Here is an 18883-nt window from a genome sequence, read left to right as displayed (position 1 = left end):
AGCGACTAAGTGGGCGTGGTGAACATCACCGCCTTTTCAAAACCCTCTCAGACCCTTCAACCCCTGGCAACCGAAGCTGGGAATACCCGCCCGACACCTCCCTAGTCCACAGACTACCATGCACAGTATTGTCAACACTAGACTTGCAATTCTTCGATAAACAACATCATTGCCGCCAGTCTCTACTCTACTGCCGTACGCCGTAACAACTGTCTCTGCCTTGTTACTCACTCGCACTTCCTATGCTAAGGCACTGTACCGTACCTTCTCAGTCTCCTAAACCCCACAACGCATAGTCAACTCACCAACCTACCCAGTGTCTTCACTGCAATTTTGCCCGACTTGCTACGCCCCACCACAACTTCTAACAATGCAAAACCCCACGTTCTTATTTCTCTAGCGTCTCTCTACTTTGTGTGCTGGGTTGGTTGATTGCCGCTCAAAGACTCAACACCTCAAGCTTCAGGGCGGGCTGCGAGTAGTTGCTGGTAGTTGCTGCCGGTGCGGTGCCTAGGTCTAGGCCCCTCCCCTCTTTCCCCTCGGTGCTTTGACACCGTTCCTAAGCCCTTGTGTTCCCGTCTTTCCAATGAGGTGGGAGAACAGAGTTGCGCATACCAATATCAGATGGCGAGAGTGTCGACCTATTCTTATTCTGTCTGCCCCAAGTCGGGGTACGCAGTACACTCCTTTACGCCATCGTCCCCCTGATGCGGACGCCGTACCTACCTACCGTATATACCCTCCAACTTCTTTTCTGCTCGCCCCTCTGTGCTGTGCTAACATCCGTCCTCCCCGTCCCCCCACCATCTACTGCGCAGTATCTGGCTGTCCTGTCTTCCATCCATCCATCTTGTTGCCCGCTTCCGATCTCCATCAAACGACGAGGTGCCGCCCGGCCGGCCTCTGACATCAGAATCAATGTAAAATCATACCCTCATATGTGTACACACGAGTAGATAACCAGAATACGATTGTTTGTCCCGGCACGTGCCCCTGTAATACGAAGGCGTGTGAGCCACGGACGACATGCACATGCAGTCGAATGCATGCGGTTGTATCACCACGACGTCTAAACTGCTCATGCTGATGAATGGCTCATACTTGAATGCATGGGTTCCAGTTGTGATATCGCCGACCTTGAATCCGTACACATGCGTACATGTGCTGCGTTTTGGTCCAGGTTGTCGGCCCACAGCTAGAGAGGCTCAAAACGGAGACAGAGGTCTTTCTTTACATTTGCTCAAGCCACCAGCAGCTAACGTACTCAAACGGCAACCTTCATACACGTGCCTCAACCCCATCGCTTCTGGTTGCTTTCTTTGTTGCAATGCCCATACAACACCCGTATTGTCTTTGTACGGAAATGGCGGACTTTCGTCTCGTACGAAACATCTCGCAGCGATGTGCCTACCTCTCTTCTCTGCTGCAGAGTTTCTGCCCCAACTAGTTGGGCTGGAACGGCCGCATGACGAGGATATATTGCCTTTTTTGCCTGCAACTATGGGTGGTGACATGGCAGATGTTCTGCCCACAGCATCCGATCAAATGGCACCCAGCCGTGGACGAAACCTCGTCCAAGGGGCGACATCGTCCGGAGGTGAAATGTGCGAGGCGCGAGGTGTGTGGTGGCCGGACTGTTTCCTCACTCACTCTGCCTCTGCCTCTGCTGCTGCAGCATTGCCGCCCTGGAGTCTGGACAAAGAAAGGCCGAGAGAACGGCGACCTGACATGGTTCATACGACTCGTTTGGTTTGGTTCAGGCACCCGGCCAATGTTATTGAATTTCTTTCCCGTGTGATGTAATCCCCCATATCCGAAGGGACGGGTAATGTTGGGCTGCGTGATAGGCCTGGGCCTTGAGGTGTGTGTGTGCGAAACTACATTGTCATGGTTTGAATGTGCGGCGGGTTGAAGGAAAAAAAAATAACGAAGCCCAATATCCGCAGGCAAACGTGAGCCCGCCGGAGAAAGTCCCGAAAGACGCTTCCCGAAGCGAACCGGCGTGCAACAAGGGCCCAGGCTACTCCGGACTTGCTTGTCTTGATAATTGCTGATGGATCTTATTTCCGTCATGGTTTGGGGCTAAGCATCACGTTCCGGCAGTCATTCATTCATTCATGTCAACCGGCAGCACGAACGATGGAGTTCTTTTTTTTCTTGTACGTCTATTCGGAGGCACCGTTCCCCCATCTCGGCCCCTTTTGGTCCCGTTTGGGGGCCGTTACCACGCAGCAATTTGATCAAACGTCAGAGTTTTCTTCTTCCATCTATTCTGCCCGTTCTTTCAGGGCAGATGGGGGGCCATGCTGTACGTAACGTCGTGTCGTTGAGACAGCAGAGGGAACAGCTGCAGCTCCTTGGCCTCGGCCTCTCCCCCTACCCACTTCAATCCCGCTTCAGGGAGGGGGAGAACCACATAACAATTCGTTCCGGTCCCTTCACCTTCATCCACGGTGCAGACGCCTCCTTACCTAAGTTCTAACGGTCAGGATTGCCCAGACCGTCGTTCTCTCCTCGTCAGCACACCGCATCTCACGTCTTCTCTTCCCTTTAGGGCACCGTACATGAATGGGAGGGGGTTGGATGGGTTGATCTAGGCCCGCGCAGGGCATGGGGGCATGGCAATGGCTGGTGCACACGGGGGGCAGCAGGCATTCACACGCTGAAGGGCATCAGGCTATCGTGTGTACCTTACTCCGCTACGGAGACGGAGTCCGGTAGTCTCTGTAATTCCAGAGGGACTTACTGTGCGATAGTAGTACCTTACAGAAGAGACTACGGCGTTACGGGAGGGCAAGGCATAGAGCAAGCAGGGTATATGGTGTGGTATAAGGCGTGCCGGGGTAAGGTGAGGTGAGGTGTGATTGAGGATATGATGGAATGGGAGGCAGGGCGGCACATGGCACTGCGGAAAGTAAAAGGGTAATGCATGGCAAGAAAGGTACTTGGCGTAGCAGCGTAGGCTCCTGCATGGCTGGAGTACCTTCTTCCGTACCACCACCTTGCCTTGCCTTACATGCCAGACAATAATGGAGTGTAGCGGTTGATTCCATGGCTGCCCATGTGCCCTGGCCCGCTGATGGGGGGATGAGGTTGTGGTGAGGTGCCAATGGCCCCCTCGGTGGGACCAACCAGCGGTACGGTGGAGTGTAGCACTGAGGGGAGAAGGAAGAAATGCTCATTGAAGACTGCCCGACCTCAAGGGCCAGGGAGGGGACACTGGAGGGGGGGATGGAGGAGGCACTCTGAGCACTGAAAGGGGGGGGGCCGCAACTGCAAAGGGCCGCCATCAGCGGGGACGACGGTGGATCCTTAACCGGGGCGGACCAGGGTGTTCAACGGCAGGTGGCAGTTTTCTCTGCAAAACCTGGGATCCATCGCCATTCACATCTGCTCCGCGAATGTGCCAGTCCAACTCCAGTCCAGCTTCCAGTCTTCCGCCGTCTGGCTCTCGTCCAAGGTCTCCCCTAAAAAAGTCGGATTGCCCCTGCCCCTGTCTTGTCGTGCGGTGGTTTGGCCGTGGTCTTTCTTGGGCTTGCTTGTGCTGGTCAACTTCTACCGACACCGTCGTTGTTCGTGGTCTGTCTGTCTGTCCATGTTCAAGTCCAACTTTCAACAAGTCTTTCCTACTTGCTATTCCGCCTGGCTTCCGCTTTGCTTTCTTGCTTGCTAGCTCGCCTACCTTACCTTACCTTACCTTATCTGTCCCTGACGACGTCGTTACTCGACTCGACAACGACGACGGCAACGACTGCGCCCTGGCTACCGAACTGACGGTGCTCGTTAGGCTGCTTCTTTTCCCCTTCCAATCCACTCCCCAGGCACTTGAATCCAGTCTAACTCAAGCCCCAAAATCACATCTACCCAGTCATCAACCTCCTCTCTCACTCTCACGGACGGAACAGCCAGTTTCCAGACAAGCAGAGTCCAGTACACACCAGCCCAGCCCAAACCGATTCAGTCCAAGCCCAGATTTCTAGTCCGCGCATCTGCCGCTCTCCCCTCAAGGCGCACCTAGACCTAGGAATACGATTTTCTCGGATCCTCATCCTGCGCATCGCTATCGAGTCCTGCGTGGCCGTACGGTACCTTACCTAGCTGCCGTACCCTCGTCTTCAAATCTCTCTCCCCCGGCTCGTGGAGGAGGCGCATCCCGTACCTACCAGAGAAGCACGACCGCCGTCATCTTATTCTGGCCTCGCATTTCCACACCTTGCCATTAATACCATATCCTTACGGCTGTTATTTCCGTCGAGCCCTGTCACAAGCGTCTGCCCTATGCTTTCCAGGGCAGTTTGAGCATCGTCCAGCCCGGCAAGGTCGTTCACGGACAGTCGAGCCCTGGACTGGTCAGCGGTATCAGTCAGATCACCATCAGCACCAGTGAGTCCCCTGCCCGTCTTACCTCAGGCCATCTGTTGTATCCGTACCTACCTACCTACCTTACTCTGCGCATACCTGCCTCTGTGAAAGAGGCTTTTCTGATTACCTACCAATGGTTACAAACCTACCTACGTCTTTGCCTACCTTACCTCACCTTACCCTCCCCTATCTGTCTGTCGTCACTGCCCCATTCGCGTCTTAGTCGTTTCCATGTACACACACACGCGCGCACACACATATCCCCATATATCACAACCCCCGGTTTCCTTTTGAGCCGTGCCTGAAGTACCGGCGCCAATTTCAACACCGAAACCAACTGGTCTGCATCCCACCCGACCCGGCCGTCGTTCGCCGGCCGTAGTGTGGAGCATCGTCCAGGGCATTCGACTTGCGGCCTCTCACAGAGGGAGAGTGTGAGAGAGATAGCGAGAGTGGTTCAGAGAGAGAGAGAGAGGTGTGTGTGTCTATGAGCGTGTGTGTGTGTGTGTGTGTGTGTGTGTGCGTGTTGTGAGAGCGTCCAGCACGGGTGTGTGTGTGTGTGGTGTCCAGGCCCAAGTCCAGTGGTGTCCTCTCATCCCTCTCTCTGCCTTCTCCTCTCTCTCTATCCCTCTCTCTGGCTCTCTGGCTGTCTCCTTGTACCCAGGGTACCTCGTCTCTTACTCCTCCCACTTCCACTCCCACTAGCCCCCCTCCCCCCCTTGTATTGTCTACTTGCAGGGTTCCGCCGTCTACATGTACATCAGCCCCTTGAGGCCTGTGTACTCTGTACTGTACTTTGCTCGCTTTACCATGCCATACACCTCACCTTAGTGCTCCATTCGACTCCCCATGTCCCTTATTCTCCTTCTCCTCCACCATTACCACCACCAGACACCACACACCTCCTCTCCTCCTCCACGCCCTGCCTCACCAAGCCCGCTTTCTCTTCCTTTTTTTTTTTTTTTTTTCTTCTTGCGCCTTCCTTTTATTTGAACGCCCGTCACGCCGTCCGCGCTTTTCCTAACCCTCCTTTTCCCATTAGATGGCCGCTGTCTCCAAGACTTCCCGACCTCCGAACCACGAGCCACAGTCTAACGAGGCCAACCTGCAACCTCGTTCACGCACCACCACCAGCGCCAACCCCAACCCTATTACCACCACCACCACTACCAACACTGCTACTCAATCATCTGCTGCTGCCACTGCTGCTGCTGCCGCTACCACCACCTCCTCCACTACCACCAACACCAACACTACATCATCATCGACCGATCCCTACCACGCTGTCCCCGTCTCTTCGGTCAATCGCCCGTATTACCGTTCTCACCACCACTCGCCATCAATCAGTTCTTTGCAAAAGCTGCAACGTTCTGGCGGTCTCTTTGGCTTCGCTGCTGCAGCCTTTGACAAGACCCAATCCGCTCTCGCGACCTTCTCCTCAGACCAGTCTGTACGCCAGCGCGCCTCCAGTTCCGCATTAGGCAGGGCCTCTTTCACCCCCGACTCGGCTTCCGACGCTGCCAGTATTGGCCCGACAGACAAATACCCACGATACACGAGTCCCTCCAACTACTCGTCGTCGTCGACCAGCACTCTCAACCACCCAGAGGGCAAGTATCCAAGCCAGTTGTCGCTGGTCCAGGATCCACCCTCTCAACCCTACAGCGAAACCGACCCCAACAGGCCTCTGCCCATTCGGCTGCCGAATATCGAGAGCAAGATGCATCAAACATCGTCGCGGCTCCTCCGCATGACGGACGATGACCGCCCATTCACAAAGGTTAGTTAATCACCCGGACGCATTCCCTGCGAAACCCCTCCTCCCAAGCCCGATCACCACCCGCGCTTCTGCCCCGCCCACGGGCCCTGCATCAATCGTTGCGCTAACACACGCAATCTGCAGGACTTCAAGGATCTCTTCTCGACCCTGATTGTCAGCCTCTTGCCTTTGTCCGCCCACCGAGTACGATTGACGAGAGTGGAAAACACCTTTCTGTCCGAAGATGCGATCAACAACCTGGGTTCCCTCAAGTTCTCCCAATCCAACAGAATGCCCGACCCCAAGGACCCCTCCAGGATAGTGACAACCACGACGACAACGACCTTCTCCATGGCCAAGGACATGGCCCGCTCCATTTGCCAAAAGTTCCTCGAGGCGAGATTCATCGAGTCGGCCGACGGAAAGTACCAGCAGGTGTACAACATGAAGGGCTCCGTGTGGCAACTGACTCCCAAGGGCGTCACCGTGCTCGACCGCTTCTGCTCCCGCAACGGCATCCAGCAAAAGTCCATTTCCGACCTGGTCGGCGCCACGCTATCGCAATTGGTCATTCTCGAGAGGGACGGCCAGACTGACAAGCTCATCACAGACCGTGGCACCATCGAGGTCATCTTCAGGAGATTTATCGGCGCACACGGCCCCAACGTCAAGTCAAGCGTCAGCTCAGCCGATTCTGACTCTTTGAGCGATTACAAGGATGGTCTTACCGGTGTCAAGATGGCTAGCGAGCGCAAGGTCAACGGCAAGACATACAAGGACACCTTCACCGGCAAGGCTGCCACTGACTGGCTGATGGACTGCTGCACAACCGTGGACCGTCGGGAGACGTACGACATTGCGTCTTTGTTCGTGGAGTACGACCTCATTGAACCCGTGGTACAGGATCGGGCACACATGGCACAGTACCCGAGCAACAACCTGTTCCAACCCACCAAGCACTCCGTCTATCAATTGACGGCCAAGGGCAAGGATCTCATTAACGGTATCGGCGTGAGAGGACGGACATCGGAGAGCGAAGCCGCCACGCCGGCTTCTTCTCGCAACGTCATTGCGAGAGACTCCAACACCCAGAGATTGGACAAGATCCTCAACGACGCTGCCCTGCGTCTGCTGTTCAGGGAAAATCTGAGAGAAACGCACTGCGAGGAGAACCTGTCTTTCTACCTGGACGTCGACGATTTCGTCCGCAGCTGCCGACAAGCAATCAGGGTCGCCCAGAAGAACCCGAATGCGAACTCGATGGACGGCATCAAGGAGATCATGGCGCAGGCCTATGGGATTTATAATGCATTCCTCGCCCCCGGATCTCCCTGCGAGTTGAACATTGATCATCAACTTCGCAACAACCTGGCCACTCGCATGACCAAAGCCGTTGGCCAAGACGTCGCTATGATTGATACTCTGCAAGAAGTCATGTCCCTGTTTGAGGATGCGCAAAATGCAGTTTTCAAGTTGATGGCTAGCGTAAGTTTATTCCTTTCACAACTCAACCCGGCATGTTTGGCCCGATGACTAACCCCACTTTGTCACAGGACTCGGTGCCCAAATTCCTGAGGAGCCCCAAATACGAGCACACTCTGAAGAACTACGACTTTGACTCAGTCGGCGGCCGTGGTGTAGAACGCAGCACGAGCCGATCGAACCGCAAATAAACCATGTTCCGGACTGTCAGTGACGGCCTACACCGCAACGAACCGACTGAGTGACGGCGATATTTTCTGCACATCTCGCATTGCGATTCGAACGATTTGCACGCTTAGAATCTCGCCTCGTCGATGCTGGTTGCGCAGGCCCCCCCGATGGCATTTACGGCACTTTACCCACAAACCATAATCTTGTGCATACATACATGGTGGTCTTTGATTCATTACCAGGCGGTGGGCAGGATCTTTTGCTTTTCTCGGAGAGGCCCGAGCAGGGCCGATCTTCTGCCATCTGGATTCTTTTGGAAATGACGGCGTTGGGGGACGGACAATATTCTTAGAAGGAGAGACCCCATGAGTCGGCGAAACTGATTCCGCGGAACATGATCACGTCATCATCATCACATGCGGATTTCACTTTTGTTACCAATTTTTTTTTTCTTTTAATTTTTTTTCCATCTTGTCTTGAATCATAGCTGGCTGGCGGGGCGGATGATCATAGAAGGACGGCATGGAAGCACGAATCTCGACCACGATCCGCGAGACGAAGCTACAGGCGACCAACGAACGATTCTTGTTGGCGTGAGAGTGGAGGACGAGGCGAAAGGCCCGCCCGGATGCCATTGGTTGGCACGCCGGGATGTGACAAACACGTGGGAACATGACGAGAAGAGAACGATGAGAGAAAAAGTGAGCGGCTGCTGTGGGACGGACAAACCAGAGGGGAAAAGCAAAATAAGGGAGGAGGAGCGGTCGTCGAGCGGCTTGACTCAACTGTACATATCTCAGCGCTTCCCGACCCGGGTCGGGGAAAGCCGCTCAACTCTTCGACATACCCTGAATGAGAGAAAGCAGATGAAAGTGGTATTCAAAACCGGTCCCTTGGGAATGTGCGTTTGATGAGCTGTGAAGAGCCTCGAATCGGGAAAAGCATGACCGTTTGTTTACTTTTGAGGCCGTTATGGTTAAACCGTCTCACCGGCGGCCCTCTTGCCCCTGACGTCTGGAATGCGCCACATTTCCGGCGGCCGGTTTTCACATTCTTGGCGCCGCGGCGGCCACAACAAACACGGGACCCGGGAGGTCCACCGACATTCCGGCCCGTTATCTCGCGGGACCCCATTGGATGGAAGGCTTCTGTCTCAGTGTAGGTCGGGCATCGTTCTAATCTCGTTCTGTTCCTCAGTGTCTCTCATCGCTCGAGCTCGTCAGTCAAGGCGCCCCCCTGAACGTGGTTGGAAGCCTGCCAAGGCGTGTGAGGGAGAGGCAGCATAAAGAGAGGCCGACTCTTCAGCTTGACGATGTTCTGTCCTCCTCATCTCACACACACTCACCAACAGTCGACAACCACAGGCTTTCGTTTGTCTGTCCTCGTTTTCCCTCCCCCTCCCTCCTTTTTGCTTTTCTGGTTTCCATCTGGCCCTAGTCACTCACTTAATAAACCAACCACACTCACTCAAAACCAACTGCAACCCGCAAGGCGCAACTCACACACATCTCCTTACAAGAGTCTTATAATCTTATCGTCGTCCACTCATCACCTCACACAAGCTCGACAGACTCTCACACTCATTTGCCTCGCCTTTTCCGTCCACTCATTTGGCATCGTCATCGAGAAAACGACATCCAAACAGACAACAACAGGTTCATCAAATCAAAATGCAGATCCAATCCGTCCTCGTCACCATCGGCGCCCTCGCCGCCACGGCCGCCGCCAAGCCCAACCACCTCCCCTTCAAGCACAAGGACGGCAGCCTCGCCATCGTAAACGGCACCATCGTCACCCTGACCCGCGTCCACCAGCAGGTCGAGACTTGGTGCCCCGAGCCCACCACCCTGTACTTCAACAACCGCACCTACAAGATCGACAAGCCCACCACCTTCAAGATCCCCGACTGCCCCTGCACCGAAATCTACGTGAGTTTTTTCTCTTCCCTTTACTTCTTCGCCTGTTTTCAATGACTTACAAACTCTGGCTTGCTAGACCACCAACTACGACCACGGCTACTACCCCACCGGCGTCGTCCCTCCCGCCCCCGCTCCCCCCGTCGAGACCGGTGTCCCCGGCACCGAGTGCGGCGGCAGCCCCTGCCCGGCCCCCGTGCCTACTGGCCCCGCGGTTCCTCCCCAGGTTCCCGGCCAGTCTGGCGCCCCCGGCCCTGCTCCCAGCGCTCCTGCCGTTCCCGGTACGCCTGGCACTCCTAGCACTCCCGGCACCCCTGCTACTCCCGGTGGCGAGGGCGGTGATGCTGGCAACGGCGGAAACGGCGGCAATGGAGGCAACGGCGGCAACGGAGGCAATGGTGGAAACGGTGGAAACGGAGGCAACGGCGGAAACGGCACACCCGGTTCCCCTGGCACCCCGGGCACTCCTGGCACTCCCGGCACTCCTGGCACTCCCGGCACCCCCGGCACACCCGGCGGCTCTGGCGGTGCTGGCAACGGCACCGAGTGCGGCGGCGCCCCCTGCCCCACACACGTCGTCGTCGCCGGCGCCGAGAAGCAGGCCGCCCTCGCTGGCTCCCTGGCCCTCATCGCCGGTGCCGTCGCCGTCTTCGCTCTGTAAACGGGGCAGCCCTCTTCCACACCCACCAATCTTCCCATCCTCCGTTCGTCAAATTCAATCAACCTTTTTCCCCCTCCTCACATCAACATCGCCATCGTTTTCGTGTGTTCTCATGGCCTTGACTGGGAAAACTGAAGAGCGACTCAATTCACAACACAGCAGACATGGATGGAAGACAACGGTGTCTGACGGGCAGGCAGAGAGGGCTGTGTGGGCATCGAAGCCAGTGTCCCAATGCGCTCCTGCGCCTTCTGTCACCACACCCCCCCTTGCCAACCACCCGTCACACCTTGTTCTCCATCCTCTCGTCGGCTGCCGAATCTCTTCATTCCTCTCGGACATCCCAACGATACGAAACGTGTTCATGTGTGGACGGCGACGAACAAGGAACATTGCTTGACGACACGAAGCGGTGGTTGTCCATCGCCATCATCATCATCATCATCATCATTCTTATCTGCATTCTGGATTTCCATCTTCACGTCCTGTTTTGTTGTTCATTTTTAATGTCACCCTTTTTTATGACGCCGATATGCCCAGAGATGAGCAGCTATAGACGGGGGGGGAACGCGGCTGGTTCCTCAGCAGCAAAAGGGGAGGAAGGAGAAACGTTACTGTTTAGAGAGAGGTGCGTAGAGCAGAGACAGACAGGCGGCCTCGCTGGAACCCGGGAGAAAAACCGGGGGATGGGCGTTGGCCGCGGCAGTGGATGAAAGGGGACGTTTTTTTTTTCCCTTTGTAAAGAATCACCCGCGCGCGTGTTTCCCAAAGGAGGGGGGAAGGGGGGGCTTTTGCTTCCTGGCTTTGTCTCTTGAGTTTTTTTGTTGTTGTTGTCGAGTATTATTTACTACCTATACCTAATACACACACATTTCAAATCAAATGCTTGCTTTGTTTGGTGACGATAGCTTTGTTGAGGAAATGCAAATACTTACCACCCAAGGTCCGATACTACTACTTACTACCTTTAGTGAAAGGGACTTCCAGACGGCAGGTGGCAGGGATTCGTCTACCTGAAGAAGTGTTCTTGGTTCATCGACTAGAGTATTCAACCAAAGTACAGTACGAAGCTGGGAAATAGCAAGGTGCTTGTTGGTTGCATCGAGGTCACACTGGCGGTGGGATGCATAACATGCCATTGGACAATCCGACCCCCGGGTTGCCAATCACGGAAAGCTGCTGCGCCGCACCGATGCACACGATCACTTATATGACGTGGTGGATGAAGCGACAGAGAGATGGAGATTGGCCAATAGATTTTGCTAGGTATTTTGCAAGTAAAGGGGGTATCAACTAAGAAACGCACGTAGGCTACATCAAATGACTGGTAACACACATAAAAAAGAAAAGACAGATCAAGGACCGGCTGGAAACGTTGCGACCTGCGGCTCATTCCAGCTCGGCTACAAAGGGTCCTGTCTGTTGCCGTTTTGCGTCACCGCCAGAGAGGCCTGCTGCATAGGGCGACGAGTTCGAGTGCGACGGCGGCTTTACTTCGTACGGATTGGTGGCGAAGTCAGAATAGTCGGAGTGGGCGTAGCGGTTGTTGTTGCTCAAGGCGCCGGGTTGCGACTTTGCCGGCGCTCCCCTGGAGACTTGACGGATGTGGAGTGGTCTTGGATATGCGTTCTGAATTGGGTTCTGGGCAGCATCGTTGGGTGGCGGCGGCGGCGGCAAGGATTTGTTATATGATGGCCTAATTGGGAGGTTCATCTGGTTCCCGAGCGTCGCATAGCTCGCGACGGGATGGTTGGGTGCCGGAGGCATCTGTGGTGGGCTGTTGGAACGGTAGTTGGAGACATAAGACCCGTGCAGCGAGTTCTGGCTGTGGTGACGTGCATGCGTGGACGGCGGGTGGTAAGAGTTGAAGGGCGCAGGAGAAGCTTGCTGCTGCTGCTGCATCTTGGACTTGATGCGCTCGACCAATTGGCCATGGCTCTTCTTGAGCGTTTTCTTGACGAAGGAGGTGGTAAAGACGTTGCAGCGCATGTCAACGTCTTCGCGCAGGTACAGGCCGGTCAGCGGGGCGCCGATGCCGAGCTCGACGGGTTCGATGGGTTCACCCGGGAGCGAGCCGGCCACGGTCCACTTGTCCCGGATCTCCAGACCCATCGGGGCGTAACAGTGGGTCTGCAGGCCGGTGGGCAGGTCGTGGAAAGCGCAGGTGTAGCTGACGTCGCCCGTGGCCAATCCGCCGGGCAGGTAGGAGATCTCGTCGGTGAGCGAGTACCAGACGCAAGAATGCTCTTCGGGAGGGGCGTGGGCGGGTGGCTTGATAACATGGCGTTCCTTGATGAGAGGGTTCAGGTCGATCATGTCCAGGTGGTTGTGGAGGAAGTCCAGGACGGCCTCGCGGCTTATGCCGGTGGGCAGGGGAGAGATTGTGGTGAAGGTTGTGCGTTTTGACATGGTGGTCGTGTTGAGGAAGACGAGGACTCGGTGGGAGATGAGTTGGGTCAGGATCGGATGGCTGGCTAGACCATGCAACAAAACCAAGTTTGGATACCTTACGGTAAGTGTATTGGGGAGGTAGGTACTTTGGAGGGCGGGAGGGATGGGAGGTGAGTTTAAGGTTGTAAGGTTCGGGTGAACGGCCGCCTTCCTTGGGATGGAACAAGATTTCAGGAGCAGCAAATCTTGAGGGGGATAGTTTGCCAATCGGGAAACTGGGATGGTTATCAATGACGAAACGAGCTGTCAATGTTGCTGCTAGCGAGGTCGGGGGACGGTGAAGCAAGCGTGCGTTTGTGGTTCGGAGGCAGTGCCCAGGTAGGTTGCCTGTAGGATCTACGGCCGGGGGACGGAGGACGGAGGCGCAGAGGGAGGAGCTCCCCCCCGGGTCAGCAGCAAGCCGCGGGGCGTAGCGCTGGTAGTGGCGTCGTCGCGCGGTGAAGCCGATTTAGCCCCCAGTGGAGGTGTCCCTGCCGGAAGCTGAAGAAGCCGGACTGAGAGCCTGGGGAGGGAATCTTAGCACCTGTAGAACGGTAGGTAGGTAAGGGTTAAGGTAAGGTAAGGTAAAACGAGAAAGGATTGCTGCCGGGGTGGTGTTGTTTAAACCAAGAAAGACAGGCCGGTCTCTCTTGAAATAGGTTGCAAGGTGGACAGCGAGCAAAGGAGCGCGCAAAGCAAGCTGGAGACAGGGGTGGTGAAAAGGGAACGAAGAGGAAGAGATGCCAGTCTGCCTTAAGTCAGTTTTCGTCGTCGTGCTCGTTTCCGAAGGGGGCCCGTCAGGCGTGCTGTTGAGGAATGACAGGATCGAGTTTACTGGCTCGCTCGGGTGACGCTGAGCGCCGGCGGCCGCCTCCCCTCCCCCCAATCCCAAGGCACCAACCAGCCAGTTCCAGGTTCCCAGGGCCGCTGCTGCAGGCGTCTGTCCAGGGTTCGGTTAACGTAAATGGATGTCCTTCGTCCGGATTGGTTGTCAAGACGGTAACGCATGGCTCTTTTCCTCTCTCTTGGCTTTTTCCCTTTGGGCCTGTCCCGGGCACCTTGATTCCCCGAATGGGTTTGTTTCCTGTATCTTTCCAAGACGGGGACGGGAACAATAGCAAACTTTGGAGGCTCAACAATGCGATCGGTACGGCACTGCGGCCTCCACAGGCCTTGGTCTTGGTCTTGGTCTTGGTCTTGGGCGGTCGGCTACCTCTACGATTGGCTGCGCAGGCCCGGCAGTCGCTCGATGGTCACTGGAGCAGCTTAGTGAGTGCCCTTGGTGCCCTCCATCAGCAGCGGAGACACACGGGCGGAATCAAGGCCGCAACGTGGCGGCGGCCGCCATGTCTGGTGGGTCACGCTGCCAGCTCCACTGGTGTGGCATGCTGGAGCCGATTCCGACAACCGCCATTGGGTCCATCGTTTACCACCCAACAAGACCGCCCCGCGATCCCACTAGGCCTGAACCTCTCCAAGCTGAGATGCATGCCCACGCTGCACTTAAATCTCTCCAGTGCTCCCCCCCGGCCCGATGCTGGAGACGCACTTTTACGAGCTGAAGGAAAACAGAAACAAGTCCCCAGAATGGTGCAGAGGTATGCGGACATGAACCCGCCGACGCCTCCAACATACGAATGCCTACTTTGAGTCCAACAAGTGTGTCCGGGCTGCAAAAGTACCGTGTCCGTGTTTGCCTGCTGAGCACCATGACTTACACAACCAACCAACCAACCCACCAAACTCCTTGGCGCATGCCCCCCAAAACGTCGACTCGTAAAAGCCTGTCGGCCGCCGCCATCATTTCTGCATCAAATGTCTCTGAACCTCCTGGCGGCCGCTGTCATCCCATCTCATCGGGGGAGGCAGGCAGGCAGGCAAAAACACACACCGAAAGTCTCAGAAGAAACACCCCGCCTCGAGAGCGTTACATTCCTCATGCCCATCTGTTGGCTGTGCGATTGCTGGGTAACATGACGCAGCATGGTCCTATTTCAAGGTGCTTCCAAACCGCCTTCTCCCGAGACCCTCTGCCGGGGCTGATGGCTCGTCGTCGTCGATCACTCGTTTCACGACATGTGGCCTCCTTCCTAACCCTCGAGGATCGCTGCCTCCGTTCATCCGTCACCCCAGTTCAAAAATATAGAGGGGGAGGATATTTGCTGCCCGTCTTCCCCCCCCAATCGAGATCCCTAGCAACACGTGGATAACGTGCGTGAGAGCAAACCTGTTCAGGGCCAGGGTCTCCTTTAACTCCTAGTCCCTCCCCTCCCTCTCTCGTAAACTCCTAGCGCATTCACGGGTATCATTACCTATTTGCTTTTGAGTGCTGACTGAGATGCAACGTGCTGCGGATAGTTCGTCTGCAGTAACCAAAAGTCAAAGAGGCTTTCGACGGCCGCCATGGATCTCACGATGGGCCTTACGCACACTAAATTATCAACTGATTTGCGCGGGAGAAAACAGGCCACATCCCAGACTAGGTAGGATAGCTAGCACAAGCACCTACGCGTGCGCTCTGTGGCTCAAAACAAACGTCAGCAGTCTCGTAGCGTCTTTCGTCCGGCCACGCGGCGCTAGGATGCGCCAGCTGCCACAAAAGACGTGCTCCAACGACTGCAAACTGTTGGTGCGCACTCGGAATTTTCTTCTTCAGTCGGCCGCTCCCATCATGAGTGCGCACTGTTGCTGTCAAAGTCAGAAAGTCAGGTCATTTCGTGAGGTAGAGCAAGTATCATGTTGCGCCACGTCTCCGTGACTCGGTCGTATGTATTATGCTAGGTATGCAATGCCATGGGTGACGAACACCACTACCCATGTTCAAATCTCCTTACACCACCGCGCCAGCACGTTATTCAGCTTGACGCCTACCGGAATCTCTTCCAGCGCCATGTCAACCTTCCACATCTTGCCTTCCAGGCCGCCGTAGCCAGAGGCTCGCCCGGTGCCCAGGCCCGCGGGCACCAGCAGACCCAGAGACACCAGCCGCTCCCACGCCGTGCCGGCGACGCCGCGACCCCATACCCGCACTCCGCCTCCAAGGGCGAGCATGCCCGAGCTAGCCGACTGCACGCGCTGCCGGCCCATCAGGGAGCTGTACTCGTCGTACGCCATGGCGAAATTGACCGTGTCTGTGTGAGCCACAATATCCAGGCGTGCTGCAGCGATGAGCAGCCCCAGGTCCAGCTCTGAGAGCGAAGGCAGGATATGCAACTTGGAGTTTGGTGGTCTTAGGGAGACCGCTGACCCAGCCGGGGGCGGGAGGACCAGGTCTGGGGCTTCGAGCGATAGCGAGGACAGCGGGAGGATGCATTCCGACCAAAACGCCGATACCGATTTTGATGTCGCATAGTGGCACTGAAGGAGATTCTGGAAGGACTTCTCTTTGCGCAACACCTGGACACGGATTAGTTGCTTGCTTCTCAACCTCGCTGGTTCGCTTACCTCGATCATCGCATTCCAATTTGCATAGAAGACTTCGTGTCCCTCGACGCTGACATCGATCCCCTCCGCTTCCATGTCTTCTTCGTCAACCATAAGGCCTTGCTTGCACACGTTCCAGTACGCTGGCAAACTCTTCGGCATAGACAAGTAGACATATCGATGGCTGAAACGACTCTTGACGCGCTTTTCCAGCATTTCCACAACATCCATCCGTGTAGTGCAGCCCAACACCGCAATGGGGGCTTTCCGTGCTTGCGCGATATCAAACAGATTGTAGAGCAGGGTCTGGCGCGGGTGAGCAGCAAACATGTCAAACTCGTCAATGACGAAAATGACAGCCTGTGACGTCACCCCCTCTTCCGCCTGAGCCATTTCTGACGGGTGGGAGAGGAGCGCCAGCAGCGAGGCCATCGTGTCGGCGTAGTTGGACTGGTGTTGAATTAGAGACCTCTCCATCTTTGTGCAGTTCGACGTGGACCTACCCGAGCCGTGATGTCGTCTTCGGCATCCATCTCCTTGCCCAGCTGGCGCCATATCTCCTTCAGAGCCAACTTGTCATCCGTGTGGATGAAGCCATTGAGGCGCACCACATGGAACTCCTTCTCGTATTGTAAAGACAGGTCGCTGACAATACTCTCAACAAGCTGGGGATGTCAGTCTTCTTCTTGGGTGATATTCTTGCGTTGCTTACCGTGGTCTTGCCGCATCCCCTGGCTCCGATCACCAACATCGAGTTTCCCTCTCCTGCAAGCACTGTCTGCTCCACCAGCTGGTGTGCTTTCTCATATGCCTCATCCTGATCAATCAACTTGATCCGTCGGCGCCCCGTACACCTATCGAGCAGCACTCTCTTCATGCTGTTCAGGTGTTGGGCGAAGTTAGGAATCTTGGCCACCTCACCAGCCGCTAAAACCCGAGACTCCTTTTGCTGAACACAATCGTCACAGTACCAGTCGCCCTTGGGAACCTTCGGAACATTGTGGCACTTTTGGTGATAGCACCGATCACATCCATCGCAGAACAAAATTTTGTTTCCCGCCTTTGAGTCTGGCTTCGAACAGACGACGCAGATATCTTCATCTTCCGACTCCTCCTCTTCTTCGGCAGGCCCTCCCTCGACCTCGAGCTCAGGTTCCTCTTCCTCGTCTTCTTCCACCGGCTCCTCCTCAACCGCTTTGGGGGCCGGCCTTCGTGGTTTTGTCGTACTCGCAGCCTTTGGCGTCGCCTTTCCCGGGGTCTGCTTACTTCGTCCAGACTTTGTTGGCAGATCCTCAAAGAACACCTCTTCCTTGCTTTGTTCGTTATCAAAAGCAACGCTCTTGCTTCTCCTTGGTGTTCCGTCCCGTTTCGACGGCGTCAAGATGCCCTTCAACGGCATGGAAACGTTGCGAACCGCCTTGCCGGTTGCCTTTTTCGTCTCCTGGACATCGTCGGCCGCTGACGATGTCGCGCGGTAGACTGATGTGCCGGAACGGATCCCTCCCAGCTGCTCCTCCAATACTTTGGCCGTTGGTATCCTGCGCCTCCCACTGGCACGCGCCTTCACCTCTGTTTCCTCGGTTGTGGGAATCTCCTCTGCCGGGTCCAGCTCCACTGCGTTTATTGCACCTTTCTGCGACGGCACTCGTTTTCTAGCTGCTTTCTGCTTCGGCTCAGGCACGACCGCCTTCGCTACGCCACCGCTCTTTCTCACCGTCGGGCTCGCCTTCTGCGCATTCACCTCCTTGGGGTTCAGATGCAGCTCATCGTCGGAGTCTGGCACATCGTACGCATCGATATTGATCTGGCCACGAGCGGCAATTGGAACCTTGGGCGTCGGTCGATTCACGCTTCGAACGTTTCGGATTCGTTTTGGAGGAGCGCCCTCCTCTGGGGAGTCGGGAACCTCGTATGGCGAGCTAACGGCCGGGGCGGTCTTGCGGCTGGACTTCTTGACGGCCGATGAGCCGACGCCGGGGATGGATTTTGGCGTTGTCGGAGAGGATTTCGAAAGGTCGTTCAGTCTGCGCTTCTTCTGGAGGGACGAGGGCAGCTCGGGCTCTTTGCGCTTGCGGCTTGAGCCGGCGTTTGGGGCCATTTTGATGGCTTGACTGGGAAATCGTGGTGAGCGATATGGTGAGACGTCGATCTCGGGGAATCAGTTGCCGCCAGATGGACGTCTCATTATCCGTAGAGCTGGCACCAGGTTTCTGGGGTTACTATCGGGAATTTTGGAGCAACGGGACAGGGGTCCGACGCGTCGTTAGAAGTGAACGCGGTGCTGGCTAAGGTAGTACGTACATCGTAGGCATGGTCCAAGCGCTGGGAGCTATCGGCCGTGTCAAAGGCAGGTCTGTTCTCGGCCAGTTGGCATATGTTGGTCTCCCTGACATTACTAGATTCTTGCAGTATATAAATCGATTGAATAAATGTTACTTGCCGTCTCATCTTTGTGTGTTCATTCCAACATCAATCTTAAGTGCACGTTTGTAGTTCAATACAGAGGACCGTATCGTTCCTCCAGCTTCGTTTAGCAATCTCCTTTCTGAATACCTGGTATGACCAGAACCAACTCATTGCACCCCCTTATCCATAGAGCTGCATGGAAGTCGGGTGTCTCTCCAATCTTCTGTCCTGCACAAATCAGCCCGTATAACGCCGTCGCTGTGAACTTTACTT

General features: G+C 55.7%; 4 protein-coding genes across 4 annotated transcripts; 2 read left to right on the top strand and 2 right to left on the bottom strand.

Moving 5' to 3' along the window:
- Window positions 1-5404: 5404 nt before the first annotated feature.
- On the top strand, window positions 5405-7794 carry flbA (Developmental regulator flbA; the record flags this gene model as incomplete). The annotated part of the gene is made up of 3 exons (XM_037320413.1): window positions 5405-6142; window positions 6266-7606; window positions 7675-7794. 3 exons carry the CDS (start codon window positions 5405-5407, stop codon window positions 7792-7794), a joined length of 2199 nt encoding a protein of 732 aa, XP_037180957.1.
- A 1650-nt stretch (window positions 7795-9444) lies between these two features.
- On the top strand, window positions 9445-10351 carry COL6A5-1 (Collagen alpha-5(VI) chain; the record flags this gene model as incomplete). Its single annotated transcript, XM_037320412.1, has 2 exons — window positions 9445-9702; window positions 9770-10351. 2 exons carry the CDS (start codon window positions 9445-9447, stop codon window positions 10349-10351), a joined length of 840 nt encoding a protein of 279 aa, XP_037182027.1.
- A 1389-nt stretch (window positions 10352-11740) lies between these two features.
- CGCA056_v005158 (uncharacterized protein) lies at window positions 11741-12760 on the bottom strand (the record flags this gene model as incomplete). The annotated part of the gene is made up of 1 exon (XM_037320411.1): window positions 11741-12760. One exon carries the CDS (start codon window positions 12758-12760, stop codon window positions 11741-11743), a length of 1020 nt encoding a protein of 339 aa, XP_037182026.1.
- Window positions 12761-15601: 2841 nt separating this feature from the next.
- Window positions 15602-18302, bottom strand: orc4 (Origin recognition complex subunit 4; the record flags this gene model as incomplete). Its single annotated transcript, XM_037320410.1, has 4 exons — window positions 15602-16177; window positions 16226-16654; window positions 16708-16869; window positions 16917-18302. The coding sequence occupies 4 exons, from the start codon at window positions 18300-18302 to the stop codon at window positions 15602-15604; spliced, it is 2553 nt and encodes an 850-aa protein (XP_037182019.1).
- Window positions 18303-18883: the final 581 nt, after the last annotated feature.

Source organism: Colletotrichum aenigma (genome assembly GCF_013390185.1).
Source record: "Colletotrichum aenigma strain Cg56 chromosome Unknown KSG_Cg56_contig03, whole genome shotgun sequence".
NCBI classification, from domain to species: Eukaryota; Fungi; Ascomycota; class Sordariomycetes; order Glomerellales; family Glomerellaceae; genus Colletotrichum; species Colletotrichum aenigma.
This window is presented reverse-complemented; position numbering and strand designations above follow the sequence as displayed.